Raw genomic sequence first — 18,296 nt, forward strand, 5'->3', positions numbered from 1 at the left:
GTCTAGGAATACATACATCAAGTTTACCCTGGTAAAAAGCTCTACAGATTGGAAGGCAACAAGGTAGCCTCTCTAAAATCATCTCTGTTGTGCTGAACATTATAATATGGAACAAGAAAATCCAATTCAATGAAACAAATATAATACAAAGTACTCCAAGCCCAAGTTAGACACGCTTGGTGTTGCGACCAGTAGAGACAAGAGATTCAATCTTGGCCATGAACTGTGAGGTCTTTCCGGTTGTCTGGTAAGTCCCATTGTTTCCAAGGTTCTTTGTCACTTCAGCTAAGACGGCATGCCCATCTTTTCCTTTGAACGTGGGGTATTTGCCCTGAACATAGGTTTCCATTAGAGACTTGGTGCTCTCTGCATCGATGGGGTTGAACTCGACATTGCGAGGCTCCACAAGGTCACCCTTGCGCTGGGAGATTCGATCCGCACGCAGCTGAGCCAACCGCTTGACCTCTTCCAAGGCCCCAGCCTTTTCATTCTCATCGTTGAACAGAACGCTCTGACCCTTCCACAGTCGCCTTCCAAGCTCATAGGGGGGATATAGCCATTGGCGACACGACCGCCCAAAATGGAGAGCTTCTCATAGATAGCAGCTGATCGCGAGTTGGTGTCTGTGGGGATTGAAGGCCAAGTCTCTTTCAGATTAGAGTAGTTGATTTCCCGGGGCTCGTAGCGAATGGGGGTTGGCCGGGATTTGATGATTTGCTCTTGCTGGATTTGATCGATAGCCGCCGCTTGGGCATCTTCGCCATCATCATTCTCTGTCGATCTCGCGTTCCTGCGCGGGGCATTTCGTTTACCCTTGGCTGCTTTGGCGGAGGGTTTGGGCTTGCGATTTGCGGATTGGGTGCCTCCTCGAACATTGCGCGATCTCGGACTGCGGATAATCTTAGGTTGTTCTCCACCGCCAGCTCGGGCCGCCGCAAAAGATCTTGCATCAACCACTCGGGGAGGGCGGGATTGGTTTTGGTTGGTACGGGCTAGAGGGCCATTGGGATTGCGAACCCGGTGGGCAGGTGCGGCCGATGAAGGTCGGCTTTGGGGTTTATTATGGCCTTGACACAGGATATATTAGAACTTTGATTCCCTCAATGGCTTAGAGATTTGGGAGATTGTGGGTTTCCCCAATGCACTCCGTCCTTACCGGATGGCTGATTCTGTTCATCGGCGACTGTACGGGTACAGGAGAAGTGGCGAGCAGGTGTAGAAACACCAAGCTTTGCTCGTTCACAATGAGATGAAATCTGCCTCAGCTGTGAGCGAAACATCTTTGTATTCCGAACGAACCAGATCGTGTCCCTTGAATTGGCAGGGATAAGAGCGCCGGAAAGATCGAACGAATAATTACAGTCACGTGAGGCACCGCTTTCCTACATCAGCCATCAACTTGTGTATTGCAGTCCACTGTACCCGCCAAAATGCTTCGTCGAAAGCCAACAGCCATTGCTATTACGTCGGAGGATATCTCTGCCTTTGAAGAAGCCAGACTCCGCAAATTGTCAGAGGAAAACAAACATCCCGAACAGCACACAAAGGGAACCTCGAATATCACCGTTGACCCAAGTGATGAGTTGAAACCCCTCCCAGGGGACAAGGCCAGGATTGTCCGAACACGCGAAGAAAGAATAGGCGTGAGTCAACGTGGTTGACTTGCTATATCGTGACTAACTCACGTTACGCCACCGCGAGGTACATGACCCAATCATGATACATCCCTTCATCACAACCACCTTCTTTTGATGACAAGATCCACCATTAACAAGAAATGAATGGGACAGGATCTTTGGCCAATGCATCGCATATTTCTCGACTTATTTTCATGGGACTTGCTGAACCGAGAATGACACAATGATAGAATATGCTTGCCAATATCACAACGAATCTTACCGGTGTATGTTGTAGATCTATGAAAGGTTGGCTGGATGATATCAACATTGGAGAATCGAATTGATACATAGTAGTCTTATTCCGAAGGCAAACCCTAAGCCATGTAATTCTCTAATCTAGGTGATAGCTACCAGGTCGACAGCTTCCTTGAGACTTGTTTGCCCCCTTCTCCGACAAAAGATAGCAAGGCCCGATTGAGAGCCTGCATTCTCCGGTTGGTCTACAATGTTACTGTGCATGCTAGGCCATCCGAGTGGTGTTTTGTTCACTGATAATACGGCTCTGTTAAGAACCAGCAGACCAAAAAAAGGAGGAAGGTCGCGCGACCAAGTGGGTGAATGATTCGGGTATCTGTCTTTCATCCTCGCTGGCGCTTGTATATGCTATCGGAGCCAAGGTCAACCGAGTAATCCCATCGCCGCTTGACTCCCTGTGGATCAAACACACTAGCAACACTTTGCTGCCAATCCCGGGCTGAAAACACAACTGGGGGAGCTTGGAATTGCGGCGGGGAGAGAGATTGGGTAGACGCGACAGAGGGAACTTTGTCAGTCTCGTATTGCATGGGATACTGGGCTTGTACAGCTGGTATCGAATTGTTCATAGGCATCGGCGGGGAATTTGCGCTGACGGTGGAAGGGTTCACGGAGAAGGCGATGTCCCATTGACTGGTGTGAGATATTAGTAAGAGGCTAAGTGTCTGAGAAAGAGGCACATGCGTACGTGATGATGCGGGTCGGGTCCCAGTTCTTTTCATCTGCCAATGGGGCATCCAGAGAATGTGTTGTCGGTGGTTGATGGGCAACCATCCCGAGAGATTGTATCTGAGAAGAGGTGTCGGACTTTGAGTCTTCAGCGCCAGCCGAAATCGGAGGGGTTGTTGGAAACGGGTGGAAACCCACTCTAGATTGGACTTGATTCAAATGTGGATGGTAGTGTGTATCCATGGGTGGACTGGGTTGAAAGGGTTCTGAGGGACTCCCGTATGGAAAACTTGGCTTCAATTCAAATGGACGATGCATGTCAGCCGAAAAGGCCAATCGCAATGAATCAATCTGAGCCTGGATTTCGGGCATGGGCCAAGCAGTTGAGCATTTCTCAAGAATTATCATGTGACGGACAAAGAATTCACGGGCGTCTGAATTGAATTCAGGGTCGGGGGAAGTAATGGCAACCTGGAGGTATCAGAATTTTCTTTCTTTTTGTTTGGGGTCGTTACAGATAACTTACCAAGTGCAGCATTGTACAAGTCAGGATGCAATAAATAGCAAAATTGATACCTCTTTGCATGTAAAGTAAGCCAGGTAGCCCGAAACCTTGCAATATTGCTTCCTGTAATCGACAAAGGCTTTTTGCTGATGAATAGCATAATGACATGTGGACCTTCCATTCACCACCGGCAGCAAATGATTGAGAAGCGACAAGTTGGGGGCGATGTAAGAGAATGATTGCGAGGTGACAATGAGAATGCATATTGCCTACAAAGTGAGATGGAAGCCATGGCGGAGAGCCATCGACGGGATAGTCGACCTGTAGGTCTGGAGGGAGGTTGCGAAGCCAATCTGCGAAAAGCGGGTTATTTTGTACAAACCGAGCATCTGCTCCCCAACCCTTTTGCTTCTTAACTTTGTGATAGATATCTGTAATTATGCGAATGTGATGTGCATTGCGCACAAAATAGGCGTATTGCCTCGAACGGTTAGTCTCGTAAGGGTCAAGGCCTCGGATATCTAGTGTCGGACGCATGTCCACTGTTTTAGGATCGACTCCGTAGTCCGAGCGACCTGCTTTTGATTAGAATCTCGAGTTGTTTACTAGACGATTGCAGACTAACCCTGGGGTGCACCAATCATCACCTCGACTACCAAGAGAGCCTGCCATACTCTGGTGTGAACCAAGCATTCAATGGGGCTGAGACCACATGGTTTTCGTTCAGTATGATTGCTGTGATGCTCATGAATATCCAAGTCTTTCGCCATCGAAACAATAGTCTTCACAGTCTGCCAGGAACGATAATAGTATCCTTTCTTTGGCAAGGATTCCCTTGCTTTCAGAAGCAGAAGTAATGCTTGGATAGTACTCAGACGTGGTACATCCATAAAGCTGGACTCGTGCCCTGGAAGAATGTTAGTCCTGATCTGATGGACAACATATTGCATAACTCACTATTAGCCAAAGCAAGCCATTGAGCACCCTCTGCTGGCTCGTCAGACAAACGGCCTGCACAGGCGAAAAGAGCCTCGAGAAGAAGAGGGGAGATAGAACGGCGATCATGCTGCCATTGATAGTATAAATGGGCACGGGATACGACAGGAACGTAAGGATGTATCTCATCAAAGTAGATCTTGAAATAAGTCATTACGTCGTCTTCTGTCGGCATGAGCTCGGGGGGATCCGAATTGTCGCGCCCGATCCGGTGCTTAGAGGCGGCAATTGCTCTTCGACCTCATCTTGAATAGGAGCATCGGGCTCAATTCGATCTGTCCGTTGCCTTCTAATATATGGAGCTATCAAAGAGGTTAATGATGCGCCCGAATCAGATTCATAGTCGGGAAAACGCGCCATACCAATTCCAGTCTCGTCAATCTTTAGCTCTCCAAGTACATCAATGAGGTTCTCTGCGGTTGACTGGTCGCTATCAATATACACATTTCGATCTGATGGCCTGATAGCCGGGGTTTGCGGTTCGGCAAACAATTGGGGCTGTTGAAAGGCTTGGTGTGGCATGGCCATTTGTGATGGCCGAAGATCGTTATAAATGCTGGGCTGAGTCTGTGGGGGAGGAACAAATTGGGAATACATGCTCATTTGATCATACGAGGGGACCGCGTTTATGGTGGGTTGGTTGTTGTCCCGGTAGACTGGGGGGACTGGGAATGTACCAGCTGCACTGGAGGGCCCGCCAGTCTCTAGAGACTCGCCCTGGCTATCGGGGAGAAACTCTCCATCTTGTCCAATGGTCGGGGGAACACAGATCAGCTTTAAGCGAGTGCATGCAGAGCAAGGCCACGTATTCGTTGTGGCTGCATCGCATTTAATTTTTCTTTTCCGGCAGCCATTACACGCTCGCATCACTAAAGCATTTTAGCATCTTCTTCCTATGACGTAGGGATACTTCTCATACCTTTCAGCCTCTTGTGGCGGTTATGCTCATCAACAAATACATAATCTAAATAGATGATTAGCCAATCTGGTAAATCATCCATACAAGATAGAATAGCATCTGGAATATCATACTTTTCTGGCCTTCTCTTGGGGGGCCCGCTGGAGGCGCAAATGAATATCCCTGCATGCTGGCTCGGTTGATAAATGGCGATAGATCTGGAAAGTGGCGTAGGATATGAGGATTATCGAAGTATAGGAAAAAAGAGGAACCAGGATGTTTGCGCCGGTCGTTCTATCCACAAGGACCTGCCCTAAGGAATCGAACTGGAGAGGGGAGCGAATTCGCTCAGCAAGATGGCGATTTGTCGCGGGAAATTCGTGTATACAATAAGTAAATGGATAGCAAAAGCGAAACTGTGAGATGCTAAAGCAGTCGCAATCCAAATTAATTGGGACAAACAGCTGTTCTGGTTGCAATAAAGGGTCGCTCAAAACTTCAAATTAGTCAAAGACTGCGATCAAATTGCCGAGGCTCAATCGGGAGGGGTTGCCAAAGTGCCCACAAAACAGCCAGATACTCTGCGACGCGGTTGAAGACTAGTGGAATGATCGCGCTCTCAGCAGACTGAATGCAGAGCGTCAATCAGACGCGTGAGACTTGAGAATTCGAGTCTCTTGGGGTATTTGATAGATGTTTGACTGCTATACGAGATAGGAGAATTAGCACCTCTTCCTTATGACCCAGATCAAATGGGATCCAAAGAAAGGCAGGGGGGGGGGGGGGAGAGAGAGAGAGTGTGTGTGTGTGGTAAGGGACTCTTTACAATGAGGGAGAGGAGTCATGCGTATCCATCGGATGTCAAATATCGCAACGTACTGCGCATTCAATTCAACGAGCCTGGCGCATTTCATCTCAATTGGGAAGGCAGTAGGTGGAAGAAGCGCGGAGCCTTAGGGAGAGCAACTCAGGCTCACAAGAGGAGACATAGGGGGCGAATGAATCTCTAGTGAATGTTGACCGCGCCTTGTTCTGTTCTAATTTGGCCGGGAGAGGAAGAGGAAGGTGAGGGTGGGGGGTGTTCGACCTTGTGTGTGGGTGAGAGAGAGAAGATCAGAAGCTGAGGGGTGGGAGGTACTGCGGGTGCCAAGTGTGGAAGAGGATCCAATAGCGCCCGCCGCTGTGGATTTTCCCAGGGTGGAGAGGCGATCCGGATCATTTATATTAGATGGGTTGAGAGATTACCGGATTTTTATATTTTTTTTAAAGATGTGCAATTATTCTATGGGATTACCTAGGTATGTATAATAGACACATGGTGGTACGCATGTACGGAGTAGAGAGGAGAGTGTTCTACTTTTATCACAGTACCTACATGTACATAATGTAGCTGTATGTAGTGCCTTGGCTGATTTTGAACTCGATGGAAGTCGAGTATTCCGTCCGGAGTACGGAGTACTTGCACACTACATGTACCTACGGGGTACGGTTACGAAGTACAAACGCCTTGTACAGGTATTGTGTACGCACGGCGTAGTTAGGTATGTGTATGTATTGTCACCAATAGAGCAGGGAGTAATAGTCCTCCGTATATGGATATTCCTCAGAGTTACCGATATATGTGTACATGCATATACGGAGTAGGTAGTATATCCCCTTCGGAACTCTCCCGATCAAGATTCTTTGCTACGACTGAAACGGAGCAAAAACGCAAATCGGCAAATGAGAACCTCTTGTTGGTAAATTTGTAAAAAAAAAAAAAAAAAAAAAAAAAAAACCGAGGACACATCGCTTTGTTCTTTTTGCAAAGGCCAGTAGGTCAAATCGGGGAAACATGTCAAGTCGTCGCGGCTGTCGATCATCCCGAACCACTAGGAAGAGCAAGTTGTGCTAATTAGGGAGGATAGATGTAGTGAATAGTAATTGGTAGAATTTGCAACCTACTCTATTCCGCATCATATAACATTAGTTTTACATATAGAATCGCTTTCCCCCCCCCTTTATTTTTCTCCTTTTTTTCCCCTCTCTCATTACCGAGGACTGGCACGTGAATGTTATAAAAACGTTATCGCGTCGGCAATTTTTGCCCCTCCACTCCCGCTCTTTAACCACTACCTTACCCTTTGTACGGAGGACTCCGTACACGCTTTCGTCATGGCGGAAATGCAGAACTCAAACCCCACGATCCTGAATGCCGCTGATCTTCCCACGCGGCTGCGACCCGCCACCCGCAAGTCCGAGTATGGTGGTATCTTCACATCCGCTCTGCCGCTGACCCCAGTAGACTGGGCAATATCATCTGACTCGGAGGATGACAACCTACTGGAGGAACCGATTGATGAACAGGAAATATACGGTAAGAAATTCTATATCACCGTGCGCCGATGATTCGTTCAGTCTACTAAATGAACAGATCTTATTTCGTCAATCTCCGACCCGGAACATCCCATCTCACTCGGAGAATTGGCCGTGGTGTCTCTTCCGGATATCATGATCAAGCCAACCCTCCCGGATGTCCCTGACTCACCTCTGCAAACCGTTTCTGTACTCATCACACCCACAATCACCCATTGCAGTCTGGCAACCGTTATCGGTCTTGGGGTTCGCGTTCGCCTGGAACAGTCTCTCCCATCAAGGTTCAGAATGGATATACGCATCAAAGAAGGTACACACAGCACCGGCGATGAAGTCAACAAGCAGCTCGCTGATAAGGAGCGGGTTGCTGCGGCCCTAGAGAATGGTGCATTGATGGGGGTCATCGCCAAAATGATGGAGACCTGTCACTGAATTATAAAAGACCGAAACGACATGTAACGACTACGATAATCCTCTAGATGCTTGACTTGGAAATGATTTATTAGAACATACAAGCTTTGCTAGGACATCACTGATGACAGTAGCCACTCCCTCTCTCTTTTGTGTGTGAATCATGAGTCAAGAACACCGCTTTCTTTTAAGCCTTTCCAAAGCTCCGGCTCCAAAAACTTGCTCACTGTAACATCCTCCGCCAGACCCTTGCGCCTCCGTGTCTTCAAAACAAAGTCTCGGGCAGTCGCCATCGCAGGGGCCATCTCCAAAGGTTTGAGTTTGACATCACGGTCCAGTGGGTCACCTGGTACCACACTCCACTTGTCAAATGCAAGGCTTACCATAGCCTGACCTTGCGTGTGGATTCGGAGATCGGTCTCAAAGCCAAATGAGTCAATCACTGGGATCAAACCACGCACAGAGTAAAGTGGTGTCCCCGCAATAGGGCCGTCTGACAGGACGTGGCCTCTTCGGCGTGACAAGACTGTATACACCGAAGCCACGGCGTCTGCAGGTCCAGTCATCGTACAAGAATAGATTGGCTCCATAAGGCGCGGGGATGCCATGAGGAACGACGAGTATACAGCACGGCGGGCTGTGGGAATAATCTGGCCTCCACCGCGGTAGATAGCCTGGTCGGCCAGGGACACATCCGTGAGCCTGAACTTTGTGTTTCGAATGGCTAAACAATTAGTACGTTTACGGACGAGACGAGGGAAGGGAACTTACGTTCTTCGCAAAGAGGACCTTCCCGTGTACCCCAGCTGAAGCCTTGGGTAATGGAATCTCTGACGGTTCCGAGAACTTTCTTATCCACTTGAGAGGGCAATGTGTCATCCTGGAGAATATTGGGACCCATTTCATCGGGTCCAAACGCCCAGATGCTTCGAGCTGCAAGCTTATCCCAATCATAGTTGTCCTCAAAGTATCGAGCAACCTTCCGAATAGGGTCCTTGATGCTGACTTTGCCATTCTCGATGTCCTCCGCAATCCCATCATCCAAGGGCTCCGCAATCATGGTAATCTTATTCTTTTTGTTTGGGGTGATTGAGTAACACATCATGGCCGAGGTTTCCACGACAGTCTCACAAAAACGTGTGACGGGGTCAGAAACCTTGATTTCCATCTCCGAGAACAGCTTTCGGAGGTCATGAAGCACACAGTCCATGTAGAGCTCGCCGGTTCCCAGAACCACATGCTCACCAGACTCTTCAACCTTGGTTGAAATGAGGGGGTAACTCTTGTTGATTTTTCGCAACCCATCCAACATCTTAGGGAGTTCTGAGGGATTCACGGGCTCAACAGCGACCTTAAACACTGATTCGGTCATGTGCCTTATTGGGCGGAAGATATGTGCCTCCTCATCATTATCATGCCCCATAAGTGTCGCGGTCTTGACAATAGAGTTGTCGACGCCACCCAATAGAACCCAGTTTCCGGCGGGAACACCGCTGGTAGAGATGTTATAACGCGTTTCCGCAATCCACGTCTCGGAGATGGTCGCCAGGGCCATATCTTCCTCGTCCTCTGGTGTGTAGCCCTCGCCCAGTACACGGACCCGTTGACCAGGCCGCGCGGTGCCACTCATAATTCTTCCAAACGAGTAGAAGTTTCCAGCATCTGTACTGCTGAAGAGTTTGGTTACGTGAACAACAAGAGGCCCATCTTGATCACAAGCAAGCATAGATGCCCCGACCTTTGTATCCACGGGGCCAGTGTAGTATCTCTCCAACGCTCGCTGGGCACCTTCCACTGGAGAAGGAACATGCTGAACTACCATGTCAACAAACCCAGCTGCGGGGCCGAAGAATTGCTCGCAGACAAGACTGAGCAGTTCCTTCGCGTCGGTCTTGAGCTGGGAAGGCTTCAAAGTGACGCCGACGCTAGCCAGAGTTTCTTTCAGATCTTCAGGACTCTCACTTAAGGTATGTGAATAGAGCTTGTAAATGGGCTCCAAGATAAACGTGACGAATGTCCGATTTGCGTTCTCCTCTACTTTGGTGCGAGTGAATTTTCGGCTTTTGGGATTGTAGAAGATGTTGCCCCAAAGTCGCGCAGCGAATTCCGTCGAGTCCAAGCTCGGATAAGTGTCTGCGTACATCCGGGCAAACGATTGCAATGTAAAGCACCAGTTCATCGAGCTTGATGCGAACGCAACATTGCCCTTCTCGGGGCTCAATCGTCGTCGCTCACCTTGTTCTGGCAAGATGTTCTGAATAATCGTGTTGACCTCTTCAATCACATGTTTCATCTTGAAGTATGCATCTTTTGGGGGAAGTTTGAGCTCGAGAATGAGTCGGTCCATCTTGTTGACGACCAAGGTCAAGGGGAGGTCCTCCAAGACTGCATGCTTGATAATTTGCTCAGTGTTCGCCTGGACACCTTCTACCACGTCGACAACTAGCACCGCACCATCAGCTAGGCGGATAGAGGCAGCCACTTCATCGACAAAGTTCACATGCCCAGGGGTATCAAGGAGGTTGAACAAATGGGATTTTCCTTTGGTCCCTTGGAGAACGAGACTCATTGGTGCTGACTTGATTGAAAGGCCGCGCTCCCTCTCCAAGAAATGGACATCAGTGTATCGAAGCTGCTCTTCTCTCTTTCGTCCCATGCGCTTTTCCAGCCGCTCTGTGAAGTCGTGCGTTTGTTTGACCAGCATATCCATAAATGCAGTCTTTCCATGATGTAGATGGCCAACAATTGCAACGTTTCTTATTTGCGCTGGGAAATTCAACAGATCGGACATGAACTCTCGTGAGAAATGTACGGGTGGAAGTTCAGTCTCTGCGATCGCAAACTTCTTTTGTTGAACGGGCGCGATGATCGGCTCTGATAATGGTTGAGCATCTTCCTCCTGGACCATGGTTTCCACATCTTCGCCGTAGACTTGCTGTGCGCTGGGATAATATTGCTTGTCTTCGTGCAGTATAACTGCATTTGAAGGGCCCTCTGGAGGAGGCATGAGATTAGCGAGAGCGCAAATAAGGGAATAAATCGACATACCATCAACTTCCATCAACTGTTGATTATTAATATCCTCTTCTTCTTCTTCATCAAACGCCTCGTCGAACTTGAAGGCTTGAGGCTGCACATCTTCATGGTGCTCCTCGTCCGATTCCGCATCGCCGATGTAATTACCAAACCTAGGCAGATATTAGCGAGGGTGAGCAAGAAGGAAAGAAGAACATACTCATCATAAAGGTCGTCCATGATGAATTGTATGAATACAAAAGAGGGATAGCTCCAGTGACGCGGGAGAACTTGAGGATCTCAACTTTCACTTGGTCCGAGCTTTTCGGAGTACTCGTGCCTACACCGTACAGCTCCTCACTCCCCACTATACAATTTATTCTTATAGATCCCCCTCTCCCTTTTTGATTTTTTGGTCTTCCTTCTCTTATTTTATTCTAACAATATCTCAATTTACAAGCCAAAATGTCTTCTCTTCCCCCCGTCTACATTGTCTCTACTGCCCGTACTCCCGTGGGCTCTTTCCTCGGGTGAGCATTTACGAACTCTCCCTTTCTATGCTTTCTTCTCTGACGTTGCGTTTGTTTTGCAGCTCTCTCTCCAGCTTGACTGCTCCCCAGCTTGGTGCTCATGCTATCAAGGGTACATATCAACTCCCATCTCATCATCATCTTTGCTAATCGTAATGTTGCAGCGGCCGTCGAACGGGCTGAGGGGATCAATGCCTCTGATGTCGAGGAAGTTTTCTTTGGCAACGTCCTATCTGCAGGGTAGGTTTACTTTGAAATAAATCATGTACTGCAATTTGGAATTGACATACCTTTCATAGTGTTGGACAGAACCCCGCGAGACAATGTGCTATCGGTGCTGGCCTTACCGATTCCACCGTCTGCACTACTGTCAACAAGGTCTGCGCTTCTGGTCTGAAAGCCATCATTCTCGGTGCCCAGACTATCATGACTGGAAACGCCGATATTGTTGTCGCTGGTGGAACCGAGTCCATGTCGAACACCCCTCACTACCTACAGACCTCTCGCAGTGGTACTAAGTTTGGCAACCAAACCTTGGTTGACGGTATCCAGAAAGATGGCCTGACCGATGCCTATGGCAAGCAGGACCTCATGGGTGTTGCGGCTGAGGAGTGTGCTGAGGACCACGGCTTTAATCGTGCCCAACAGGATGACTATGCCATCCGCAGCTATGAGAAGGCCCAGGCTGCCCAAAAGGCTGGCGCGTTCGACTATGAGATTGCTCCCATTGAGATCCCCGGCTTCCGTGGCAAGCCCGGTGTGACCATTTCCCAGGATGACGAGCCCAAGAACGTAGGTACCTACTTAATATGTTCTCGAAACCGACTAACTCATTCCTTTAGCTCAACCCCGATAAGCTGCGCGCCATAAAGCCCGCTTTCATCCCCGGAACTGGAACCGTGACTGCCCCCAACTCCTCACCTCTGAATGATGGTGCTGCCGCCGTCGTATTGGTTTCCGAGGCTAAGGTGAAGGAGCTCGGCCTCAAGCCCATCGCCAAGATTCTGGGTTGGGGCGACGCTGAGCAGAAGCCCAGCAAGTTTACCACGGCTCCTGCTTTGGCCATCCCCAAGGCACTCAAGCATGCCGGTGTGACACAGGACTCCATCGATGCTTTCGAGATCAATGAGGCCTTTAGTGTGGTGGCTCTCGCTAACCTGAAGCTCCTTAACCTCTCCGAGGAGAAGGTTAACATCCACGGTGGCGCGGTCGCTATTGGACACCCTCTTGGTGCCAGTGGTGCTCGTATTGTCTCCACTCTACTCGGTGTTTTGAACGCCAAGAAGGGCAAGCTTGGCTGCGTTGGTATTTGCAACGGTGGTGGCGGTGCCAGCGCCCTTGTTATTGAGTCTATTTAAAAGAGTAGGACTCTGTTAATGACAAACGGAGATGTGAAACGACCTTCGATTCTTGCATGTGAAATTTCATGGACATTTTTGAGAAGATACTGTCTGCAAACTCGGGATATGTAGAGCATAGCCCAATCAGCGGTGCACATTTGCAGCATCAATTTTCCTTTCTCTAGACCGGCTAATGAGATATACTTTGTGCTTATCATGGCGATTCCAAATGAAGCAATCCGAGCACGCAGGCAGCTATTGGCCGCTAGGATTTAGTTCGTATTCCATTGTCAATTCTTAAACGAATCCAGGAGGAGGGGTTGCCGCCCGCGTACTTGAGGGGCATTAGAATAGTTCTCAGTTCTTCCATCCGTCTGCCAGACGTCTCGATATCCGGCTCAGCCATGAAACCTCAGACAGAGAAGGATACTAACATGATTGAGAGAGCCAAGGCCCTCTGGATCTGTTCCTGGGGAGAGTAATATGAACGAATGGTATCAGGAATGCTGTACACACTTCCCATCTGAATATCAAAACCAGACACCAATCTCTAACTCATGCAGTTACAATCCTCTAGGCCCTGAACTTATAAGGGCAGATCTCGAGCAAGACGTTTAATGGCAACATTCAACGCACCGCTGCTGTTGGAAGCTACTACAACTCAAATTCTGTCTTCGCGAGAAGGTATTATCCAAGAACTCTTTGGTCGCGTTGGGCAGGGAGTGTTCATTGAACCTCCATTATTCGTGGATTACGGCTGCAATATCAGCATAGGCGATGGGTTCTACGCAAACTTCCAGTGAGCCCACAAAACTTTGATGAGAGGTACTCAAATCCGACCAGATATCCTCAGTCTCACCATTTTGGACTGTGGCTTAGTTTCCATTGGCAATAACGTTATGATTGGGCCTAATGTCAACCTCATCACAGGGGAACACGAAACGAGCATCGAAGCGCGAAAGGCAAATCAAGGACTCGAGTTTACGAGACCAATCGTCATTGGTGATGAGTGTTGGATTGGAGCAAATGTGACCGTCTTGGCTGGAGTGACCACTGGCCATGGATCCTCTATCGGTGCTGGCTCCGTGGTCAAAAGAGATATACCACCCCTGAGTGTTGCAGTAGGTAGTCCGGCTCGAGTGATCAGGTCGGCGCAATGATCTTAACAAAAACCTATGAGAATTAGGTGTTAAGCTAAGAGAATCTATCTACTTAGTATAGTGCATCTGAAGGATTTTTGCTTCGTTTGCTTCGTCCACGATTTTAAGCAAATGCACCGACAAATGCCATGAGCAAGGCACCACAGGCAACAGACACGCAAGCCTCAACACGACGTCTGCCCCTGAGGGTCTCATAACTCGGTTCACTCAGAAAGTCCTCGGCCAGGAGTTCCACCAGACCTGCAAAGAGTAAAAGACCGCTGCTGATGGCATTGGTAATGCCAACCATAAGTAAACCTGTTGTGCTAGCAGGATCGTAGAAATTGTGTAGAACCAAACCGATGGCTTGGCCAACGGGAGTTGTTGTTCCATATGCAAGTGACATGAGCCATGGTTTTAAGGAATTCGGCGCAAATAGATCCGGTATGAGCGATGCAATCCGAGAACCCAAAGCAAAACCTTCAAATGTCTGATGGAAACTGATTGCAATCAAGAGAACAACGAAGGACGTGCCAGTTGCAACACTAAGCGCCATACCAATGAAGACGCTGTGAAACAAGATGCCGGCCTCCAAGAGAAGGCATTGTAGAAGCTGACGCTGCGGATTGGGCCCAACGATACCAGAGTGTGGGTGCTGTTGATCCCGTGGCCGGTGGATGGACTGTGACTGCGTGGAAGGCGTTACTTGTCCATTGATAAGTCGATCGTCATCCATGTAGTCATCCAGCCCATCCAGTTCATCAACATCGTCCATCTTATCAGCTGAAAGATGATGTCGATCAAATTCATCAGAAGCTCCCACCACGCGTGACTTAGAGCTGTGCTCAATGCTATCCAGATTGATATTGTCCGCAACCTGCCCGGCCTCTAATGCCAAGTCATCTGCATCTTGTATTAACCCATCACTTATAGAGTCGCGCCTAACCTCGCCAATGAGGTTATCATATTCGCTTCCATGCACATGCTTTGCGCCTTTCATTGCAAAGAACATCTCTACCAGAACTACCGCAAATACGGATATCATTGCAACAAACCCTGCCATAGCACGGTATGATTGACTCCAGAACCGAGGCAGGCATGGATCGGTCAAGGAGACGAATGCTGTGGGGAGCAAATGTACGAATGCTGTCGCGATCAATACACCTGTTCCGAAATGCCTCGATATGAAGAGGAATCGACGGGGAATCGGAAGGCCAGGGAAACGGCGTGCTATGACTGGGAAAGAGCATGCTATTGTGGTGTCAGGACTCCGTATTAGTCCAACTTCTGGATTTCTGTACGTACCGAATGTACTCAGACCGAGGATGAGGAACAATGCCATGACATGCAATGGGGTATTGTAGGTCCCCCGCTCTTTAGAACCGCATGCCGGCGCATCGCCCGAAGCTCCATCTCGCCGAAGAAGTTCTGCTTTCAAGAGAGCGACAGGGACATCCGAGATTGCTAAGAGGGTTCGGCTCGAGTCTGCTTGGAACAGTATTAGACCAATCACAATTGATTAGCAACACTACCAACCCGAGGGTACTCCATTTGCAGTCTGCCAGTCTTGAGCATTCGGCATGATGTCTTTTGTTGGAGCAGTAGCCACATTAATTGCGGATTAGCCGGGTGATATGGAAGAGAGATGTTAAGGGTTCGAGAGAAAGGGGCTATTGCGAGTCCTAGATCGGCAAGAAGGCCGATGATACCAGCATATGCATTATTTCAAAATGAAGAAGTGTCTAAGTAGTGTCAAGAAATGCGGTAACGTGAATCTGGGCAAGGGCTCCAGCTCCCTTCGCTTAGTCACAAGATGAATGCACGTGGGCGATCCAAGTCACATTTATGATTTACTCGAATGGGGTCATGTGATGGGAATCAATTGTTGTTTGATATCTTCTAATCTATCTGCTGCCCAGCTTAGTCCAGCCTTTGGTACCTTTCCCCTTCTCATTGCCTTGATTCTTTCCAGAAAATCGTGTTGAGCTTGTTCTGGTAGTCTGTGTTGATGCTGATGGGACAATAGATTGATGTGATTGAACAGAGTGATGATTGACTGTATCATCCCATTCTTTTTCTTCTAGCAATTCCCACTCGGCACTTGCCATTTCCCCGAGAAGATTGGATTTCAAGTTATCCACCATCTTGGTTGGAGTTGGGAGCTTCCACATTCGCATAAACTCAACTCCTTCTGATGCTCCCAGGAAAGAATGTGCCGTGCCATGGGAATAGTGACCCAGCATGGGGAAAGAAGTTGTCCGCTGGATCGTTGTTTTGGGTGAGTCTTTGACGGGTCTTTTCTGCGTGTCTCGGCCTGCAAAGGCTCTCAAAGTTGAAGGAGGCGGAGCGACCAGCAATTGCCACAAGCCTTTTCCAATATCGCACACTTCCTCCCAGGAATCCGATGATAGATTGATTCCTTGCGTTCGACATAGCCATGCAACATTCCATGCCAAAAGGGTAGCACCTTCAAGAAAAAAGGCGTATGTTGCGGGGTCCTCCTTCGCTAGCCGGGGTAGGGGCTTGTCAATGAAAAGAGGGCGCGGGCGCGGGGTGGCTAAGTCCGCCGTTTTTGTCAGGTTTGATGACTGGTAATCGGTTCTGTTGTGGCCGTTGCGGGAGCGATATGATGCTAGAGGGGTGTAGATCGTAGGTACAGGGTAGTTTTTGTGAGGCAGTGTGATTTCAGCGGGGAGTCTTAGAGAGAGGTAATGTGAAACAATGATGAGAAGATGAGCGATGTTAGCGAGAGACGTAGATATCTGTTCGTGTGGAATACCTATAATCCTGTCAGCACGTGAACTGCCTGCTAATCAGTGCCAGACTTGCCATTCATATCCCTCAAGTCAACAATGAAACCACATCCTAGCAAATATGTCTCCCGACTTTGGCTCTTCTTGATTTTCCGTAGGCCATAGAGGTCGGCAACTTCTCGACAAAGATAGATACGCGACTCTGCTGTTTTGCTATGAAGCGAATGCCAGACGTGCTCCACGCGTTTGCTAGTGTTCTGGAGGCCCGCCAGGATTCCGGTTTCCCTTTCTACCAGCTGATACCTGGCAGATACAGCATCTGAGCGTCTGCGTGCCAAGGCTTCTTTTCGCTTGGCAATCTCGGCTTTTTTGGCATCAATATCTGATCTCAAAGCCTGAAGCTGGTGTCCAAGCAATTCTCTCCTCACCAAAGACTCTGTATGGTCATTGCTTATCGTTTGAATCTGCCAGCAATGTGTGAGCTCCGTCCCGAGCGGGAGCTGGCCAGAGCTAATGGCGGTTTCAATTTGCTTTTCGAGACATTCTTTCTCCAAAAGAACTTGAGTGTTATTGATCCGTAGTTGATATAGCTGGTTGCGGGCACATGTTGGACAGTGGAAAGAAAGGCGGGCATGGGAGGCTCGTGAGCATATAGAACAGCTCATGACAGATAATTTGATTTCAGCTGTTCTGTAAGAGTGAAAGTTGCATTTCCATGTTGCGTTCTGGGGTATGGTTATGGGGACTTGAGTCGCCGTCGAGAATCATCTAGACGAGTAAGGATGTCACAAAAAAGATACAAACCCCACATGACTCAAGAGACTGTGCTATTATGAAGGATATGACCTCAAACTCAACGTCTTAAGTTGACATCATATCTGAGACAATATTTTAACGTGTACGGAGTAGGAGGGAAGGGACGAGAAGAAAGATGGATGTGCCTCTCCATGACGCACGGGTAGCCGAAATACGGCAATACGGAGGCATTACATACGATACGTACAGTCAGTCCGCGAAAATGGTCAGCACTCCTTACCTACAGTCAGTAGACATAAGTATTTGCACCCCCGCCCCACACCTGTAGTATTACATAATATTCTGCCGGCATAAAAACAATCGCATATATCATGATTGTCTCTAATAACCAGATATAAATGCAGGGAGTGGTGCCAGGAGGTAAAAAGATGATAATCTGGGCTATCCATCTCGAAAAAGCAGTTTTATCTACGGTTTGAGGGCGCTCTACTCATAAACACTATCCGTGTCAAGAAGGCGGTGTAGGCGGTGAATGGTGTGGGGCCAATGGGGGTGCAAATACTTATGTCCAGTCACTGTAGGTGGTCTGCTGGACAATCTCCACGAATTAAAGACTGATGATAGCGGGCGGCATAACAATTTAGGCAGGCGGTATAGTTACTTAAGTAGGCGGTAGCAAAGGGGGTATTACAACATTTGCGGTGTCGCTGTATCTACCTACCTACTCCGTACACCTGGCTAACCAGCAGAGCAACCAGCACGACTAACGCAACAATCAGTCATAAAGATCCTGTTATGTCGATGCTGTGATCTAGGTAGCTGGCTTAAACTTCTCAAGGGTATTTGCATTCGTGGTCAATGCGTCACAGCTACCCAAGACAACACAGGCTTGTCTGACCTGTATGACGTGATTCTAATTTTGACGAAGGAATCCATAGAATGTATTTGCACGATTGGGGATCTTGTCATATACAAGTGAAGGACTTGAACGAGTA

The 18,296-nt window shown here is 48.5% G+C and overlaps 9 protein-coding genes across 9 annotated transcripts; 4 read left to right on the forward strand and 5 right to left on the reverse strand.

Moving 5' to 3' along the window:
- Positions 1-166: 166 nt before the first annotated feature.
- On the reverse strand, positions 167-1,280 carry N7457_006772 (uncharacterized protein; the record flags this gene model as incomplete). The annotated part of the gene is made up of 3 exons (XM_057177815.1): positions 167-511; positions 568-1,067; positions 1,157-1,280. 3 exons carry the CDS (start codon positions 1,278-1,280, stop codon positions 167-169), a joined length of 969 nt encoding a protein of 322 aa, XP_057029559.1.
- A 150-nt stretch (positions 1,281-1,430) lies between these two features.
- On the forward strand, positions 1,431-1,661 carry N7457_006773 (CDC26 family anaphase-promoting complex subunit; the record flags this gene model as incomplete). The annotated part of the gene is made up of 1 exon (XM_057177816.1): positions 1,431-1,661. The coding sequence occupies one exon, from the start codon at positions 1,431-1,433 to the stop codon at positions 1,659-1,661; it is 231 nt and encodes a 76-aa protein (XP_057029560.1).
- A 596-nt stretch (positions 1,662-2,257) lies between these two features.
- On the reverse strand, positions 2,258-5,191 carry N7457_006774 (Zn(II)2Cys6 transcription factor; the record flags this gene model as incomplete). The annotated part of the gene is made up of 9 exons (XM_057177817.1): positions 2,258-2,567; positions 2,623-3,074; positions 3,130-3,683; positions 3,734-4,015; positions 4,066-4,269; positions 4,320-4,406; positions 4,467-4,973; positions 5,024-5,068; positions 5,137-5,191. 9 exons carry the CDS (start codon positions 5,189-5,191, stop codon positions 2,258-2,260), a joined length of 2,496 nt encoding a protein of 831 aa, XP_057029561.1.
- Positions 5,192-7,156: 1,965 nt separating this feature from the next.
- On the forward strand, positions 7,157-7,789 carry N7457_006775 (iron-sulfur cluster assembly protein CIA2; the record flags this gene model as incomplete). Its single annotated transcript, XM_057177818.1, has 2 exons — positions 7,157-7,358; positions 7,416-7,789. The coding sequence occupies 2 exons, from the start codon at positions 7,157-7,159 to the stop codon at positions 7,787-7,789; spliced, it is 576 nt and encodes a 191-aa protein (XP_057029562.1).
- Positions 7,790-7,929: 140 nt separating this feature from the next.
- N7457_006776 (U5 snRNP component Snu114, putative) lies at positions 7,930-11,023 on the reverse strand (the record flags this gene model as incomplete). The annotated part of the gene is made up of 4 exons (XM_057177819.1): positions 7,930-8,492; positions 8,540-10,762; positions 10,817-10,956; positions 11,004-11,023. 4 exons carry the CDS (start codon positions 11,021-11,023, stop codon positions 7,930-7,932), a joined length of 2,946 nt encoding a protein of 981 aa, XP_057029563.1.
- Positions 11,024-11,248: 225 nt separating this feature from the next.
- erg10B (acetyl-CoA C-acetyltransferase) lies at positions 11,249-12,671 on the forward strand (the record flags this gene model as incomplete). Its single annotated transcript, XM_057177820.1, has 5 exons — positions 11,249-11,313; positions 11,376-11,425; positions 11,478-11,553; positions 11,613-12,105; positions 12,156-12,671. The coding sequence occupies 5 exons, from the start codon at positions 11,249-11,251 to the stop codon at positions 12,669-12,671; spliced, it is 1,200 nt and encodes a 399-aa protein (XP_057029564.1).
- Positions 12,672-13,270: 599 nt separating this feature from the next.
- N7457_006778 (sugar O-acetyltransferase) lies at positions 13,271-13,813 on the forward strand (the record flags this gene model as incomplete). Its single annotated transcript, XM_057177821.1, has 2 exons — positions 13,271-13,452; positions 13,477-13,813. 2 exons carry the CDS (start codon positions 13,271-13,273, stop codon positions 13,811-13,813), a joined length of 519 nt encoding a protein of 172 aa, XP_057029565.1.
- A 103-nt stretch (positions 13,814-13,916) lies between these two features.
- On the reverse strand, positions 13,917-15,374 carry N7457_006779 (putative ZIP family zinc transporter; the record flags this gene model as incomplete). The annotated part of the gene is made up of 3 exons (XM_057177822.1): positions 13,917-15,043; positions 15,098-15,277; positions 15,329-15,374. The coding sequence occupies 3 exons, from the start codon at positions 15,372-15,374 to the stop codon at positions 13,917-13,919; spliced, it is 1,353 nt and encodes a 450-aa protein (XP_057029566.1).
- Positions 15,375-15,696: 322 nt separating this feature from the next.
- N7457_006780 (Atg14 domain-containing protein) lies at positions 15,697-17,210 on the reverse strand (the record flags this gene model as incomplete). The annotated part of the gene is made up of 2 exons (XM_057177823.1): positions 15,697-16,579; positions 16,618-17,210. The coding sequence occupies 2 exons, from the start codon at positions 17,208-17,210 to the stop codon at positions 15,697-15,699; spliced, it is 1,476 nt and encodes a 491-aa protein (XP_057029567.1).
- Between the last annotated feature and the right edge of the window lie 1,086 nt (positions 17,211-18,296).

This window comes from Penicillium paradoxum (genome assembly GCF_028828445.1).
Source record: "Penicillium paradoxum strain IBT 22861 chromosome Unknown utg000006l_segment0_segment0, whole genome shotgun sequence".
Taxonomy (NCBI): domain Eukaryota; kingdom Fungi; phylum Ascomycota; class Eurotiomycetes; order Eurotiales; family Aspergillaceae; genus Penicillium; species Penicillium paradoxum.